Source organism: Neltuma alba, unplaced genomic scaffold, assembly GCF_004799145.2.
Source record: "Neltuma alba isolate B1F8T4 unplaced genomic scaffold, ASM479914v2 tig00010241_pilon, whole genome shotgun sequence".
Lineage (NCBI taxonomy): Eukaryota > Viridiplantae > Streptophyta > Magnoliopsida > Fabales > Fabaceae > Neltuma > Neltuma alba.
The window spans coordinates 40932-45171 of record NW_021635170.1 but is presented as its reverse complement, the minus strand read 5'-3'; the positions used below and the strand labels follow the sequence as shown (position 1 = coordinate 45171).

Here is a 4240-nt window from a genome sequence, read left to right as displayed (position 1 = left end):
TTATTTTAAAACTTTTTTTTTGCAAATAAAAAAAATTACATACCGTAGTTGACCAGCACAAGAGTAGACTTACCGGTCCCAAAAAAATAGGGACAACTGTGGAACCTTCTTGTTTTGTTTTCTTTGAACCTTAGAACACGCACGTTTACCTCCATACCTTTATTGTCATTGATGATTTTAATATCTTCATATAATAACAAGAGAATAAAAGAATTATTTCAGCAAGTTATTTAAATGTGTATTAAATTCTTTTTATTTTAGCACCCTTTAAAATAAAAGGGTTTAATAAAGGATATTTGAAAGTCTTTTATAGCAGATAAAAAAGTTATCCTTAAAATAAACTCCTTACATGATGAAAAATGAAGTTAAAAAGAAAAGTTTTTTGATGTATTAAAACAAAAATCGAAAGTGACATTATAAATACTAGCTACTCTCTTCTCCGAGAGTTGCATGTCCATCGAATAACAAAAAAATTGTTAGCAAAAACCTCTTTGGTTGACGTAGTCATGGATGGTTCTTGCAATATCGTCGTGGTTGTTTTTCTTTGGTTACTTACCTTATCAAATGTTGATTTATGCATTTGCAGAACATCTTATGAGGTTCAGTGCCTTCCAAGTGAGCGAGATGCCTTACTTAAGATGAAGAGTCATCTCTCAGATCCTTCAAACAGGCTAACCTCTTGGTCTCTCCATGCAAATTGCTGCAGCTGGGTTTCAGTTGTTTGCCACAACATCACAGGCCATGTTCTTGAGCTCCACCTCACGACTCCACCTCCTTTACAGTTTGGCGGCGATGATTTGTATGAGACATTAATGTTTGGTGGTGAGGTACATTCTTCCTTGCTTGACTTGAAGCATTTGAATTATTTGGATTTGAGCAGTAATTATTTTGGAGGCATGCAAATACCTGGTTTTCTTGGCTCAATGAAAAGCTTGACATATCTTAACCTATCTCATGCTGGGTTTGGTGGAAGCATTCCTCTTCAATTTTGGAATCTTTCCAATCTGATCTATCTTGACCTTGGAGGCAATTATTTGGAAGGAAGCATTCCTCATCAAATTGGAAAGCTCTCCAATTTGCAATATCTTGATCTCGGAGGTATTGAATCTAGTCTAAGCATTCCTCGTCAAATTGGAAATCTCTCCAATTTGCAATATCTTGATCTTGGAGATAATCAGTTTGGTGGAAGCACCCCCCATCAAATTGGAAACCTCTCAAATCTAATCAATCTTCATCTCGGATATGTTGAAAACCTCCAATGGGTTTCAGCTCTTTCTTCTCTTCAGCATCTTGAGCTAATTGATTTAAACCTATCCAACACCTTTGACTGGTTGCAGGATCTACATTCACTTCCTTCCCTGAGAGAGTTGCACTTGTTAGGATGTGATTTGAACCATCATTTTGAACCATCAACCTTAAACTTTTCATCTTTAGCCATCCTTCATCTTTCTGATTCTGAATTGGGCACTTCATTGATTCCAAATTGGGTATTTCAACTGAAAAGATTAGTTCATCTTCAATTAAACAGTAATGGTTTTCAAGGTCCCATCCCAGTTAGTATTCAAAACTTAACTCTCCTTCAACATCTTGATTTATCTGACAATCAGTTCAACTCTTCTCTTCCTGATTGGTTGTACAGTTTTAGTCATTTAAAGTCCCTCATTCTCTCTCAAAACCACTTGGTTGGCGCAATTTCTATGAATGTTGGAAACTTGACTTCTCTTGTTACTCTTGATTTAAATGGAAATCTTTTAGAAGGATCGATTCCAACTTCTATGGGAAATCTTTGCAACCTGAAAAAACTGGATATTTCAAACATGAAGTGCAACCAACAAATTTCTCAAATATTAAAAATTCTTTCAGAAAGATGTGTTTCTCATGCACTAGAGATTTTTTATATGAGTGATTCTCAATTATCTGGCCATCTCACTGACCAAATTGGTCTCCTTAAAAATCTTGTTCAACTTGATCTTTCTCAAAACTCCATTCAAGGTGCACTTCTTGACTCATTAGGAAACATTAAGTCTTTGATATATCTTGATCTTTGGAACAACACTTTTAAAAGTGCAATTCCTATATCATTTGGAAATCTAACATCTTTGATGTATCTTGATCTCAATGAAAATCAACTTGAAGGAAATCCTTTCAAAATCCTTGGATCACTCTGTAAATTGAATTTCCTTATTTGGGGTATAATCTTTTCCAAGGAGTTGTCAAAGAAGCCCACCTTGTTAATTTTACCCACTTGCAAGTATTATGGGTACGAAAAAACCAACTCAATTTAAAAGTGGACCCTAATTGGGATCCTCCTTTCCAACTTTTGGAGGAGTTAAATTTGGCTTCTTCGAATTTTGGTCCTCACTTTCCATCATGGATTCAATCACTAAAGCATCTTTCGTATTTGGACATCTCCGACAACAAGATTCGTGATTCAATTCCAACTTGGTTTTGGGGCACAACTGGAAATCTCGGCTATTTGAATCTCTCCCACAATCATATTGAAGGAGAGCTTTCGAATACACTGATAAACTGTTCTTTTGAAAGTTTTGTTGATCTAAGCTCAAATAAGTTACATGGCCAATTACCGTATGGATCACAAAATGTGCAATTCTTAGACCTCTCAAGCAACCAGTTTTCAGGATCCATTACTCACTTTTTGTGTCATAAACAAGAGGAGATAGGGTTACATTTTCTTAATTTGGCATCAAATAATTTATCAGGTAAAGTACCTGATTGCTGGGCGAGGTGGCCATATCTTGTGGCAATGAACTTAGGAAACAACCATTTCACTGGAATTTTACAGACATCCATGTTATCCTTGCCACTATTGAAAATGTTGAACCTTCGCAACAATAGTTTTTCTGGAAATTTACCAAGTTTTTTGAAGAATAGAAGCAGCCTGATTTCCTTGGATCTGGGAGAGAATCAATTTTCAGGAATGATTCCATCTTGGGTTGGACGAAGTTTATCAAATTTGAAGATTCTTGTTCTGAGATCAAACAAATTTTTTGGTCCAATTCCTCATCAAATTTGCCACATGAGTGTCTTACAAATCTTGGACCTCGCGCATAACGAGTTGACAGGATATATTCCAAAATGTGTCAACCATTTGAGTGCCATGTTGGTAATAAATAATAGTTTAAAGTCATACATTCTCTCACAGAAGTATATTATCTTCAATTGGTAGTTGAACCATTATTGTTGAAAGAAAGGGTTTATGATTACAGCTCCAACCTTGGTCTCATCACTAGTATCGACTTGTCAAACAATGAATTATATGGAGAGATACCAACAGAACTTACAAGACTTAAGGGACTTCATTTTTTGAACCTTTCAAATAATCATTTTGTTGGCCAAATTCCTCAAAATATTGGCAATATGAAATCACTGGAGACTATGGACTTCTCAAGAAACCATCTTACAGGTGAAATCCCGCCAAGCATGTTGAAATTGAGCTTTCTGAGCATGCTGAACTTGTCTTACAATAATTTGATGGGAAAAATTCCAACAGGGACCCAAATACAAAGCTTTGAAGCATCAAGTTTTGTTGGCAATTATGATTTATGTGGTCCTCCACTCAATAATTGTTCATCAAACAGCTCCAGCAACAAAGAAGAAGAAGTCCATCATGTGAAAGGAATCAATTGGTTCTTTGTCAACATGGCATTTGGATTTATTGTGGGGTTCTGGGCAGTGGTGGGTCCTTTGCTCTATAGTAGTTCATGGAAGTATGCTTATTTCCAATTCATTGATCGCATGTGGTATAAACTGCAATACCGTTGCTGCTGGTGAAAGCAAACTAGGCCAGATTTGCATTGGAAGGTTGGTGTTTGTAGAAGATAAGTGATTTATCTCTCTTTTAATCATATTATGCTTTCAATAATGATGTTGTAATTGATGAATAAACTCATTTACAAGGATTGTGTGGTTCAACTTTGAAGGTCATACATATGATATATTTGTTATGATGAAAGAGTTGTGCTCATAATAGATGCATTACAGATAAAACTAAGCAATACGTAATTATCTGTCTATTTCATTAATTATCTTCAAAAAAGTACCATTAAAGATATAATGTCTACACTTTAAAGACCAAACTATAATATCATGCATAAAACTCTATTTAATCTTTGCTTGTTTTGATTTCATACAAAGCTTAATCACTGATTAGCATTTGTTAAAAACTAGATTCAATGCATTGTCTTTGAGGAAGCAATACTCCATCTTCCAAAACCTGTAA

The 4240-nt window shown here is 35.2% G+C and overlaps 1 protein-coding gene across 1 annotated transcript; it reads left to right on the top strand.

The window, feature by feature from the left end:
• The first annotated feature begins 506 nt into the window (after positions 1-506).
• On the top strand, positions 507-3792 carry LOC114755233 (LRR receptor-like serine/threonine-protein kinase GSO1). Its single transcript, XM_028944097.1, has 2 exons — positions 507-2166; positions 3188-3792. The coding sequence occupies exons 1-2, from the start codon at positions 507-509 to the stop codon at positions 3790-3792; spliced, it is 2265 nt and encodes a 754-aa protein (XP_028799930.1).
• The last annotated feature ends 448 nt before the right edge of the window (positions 3793-4240 follow it).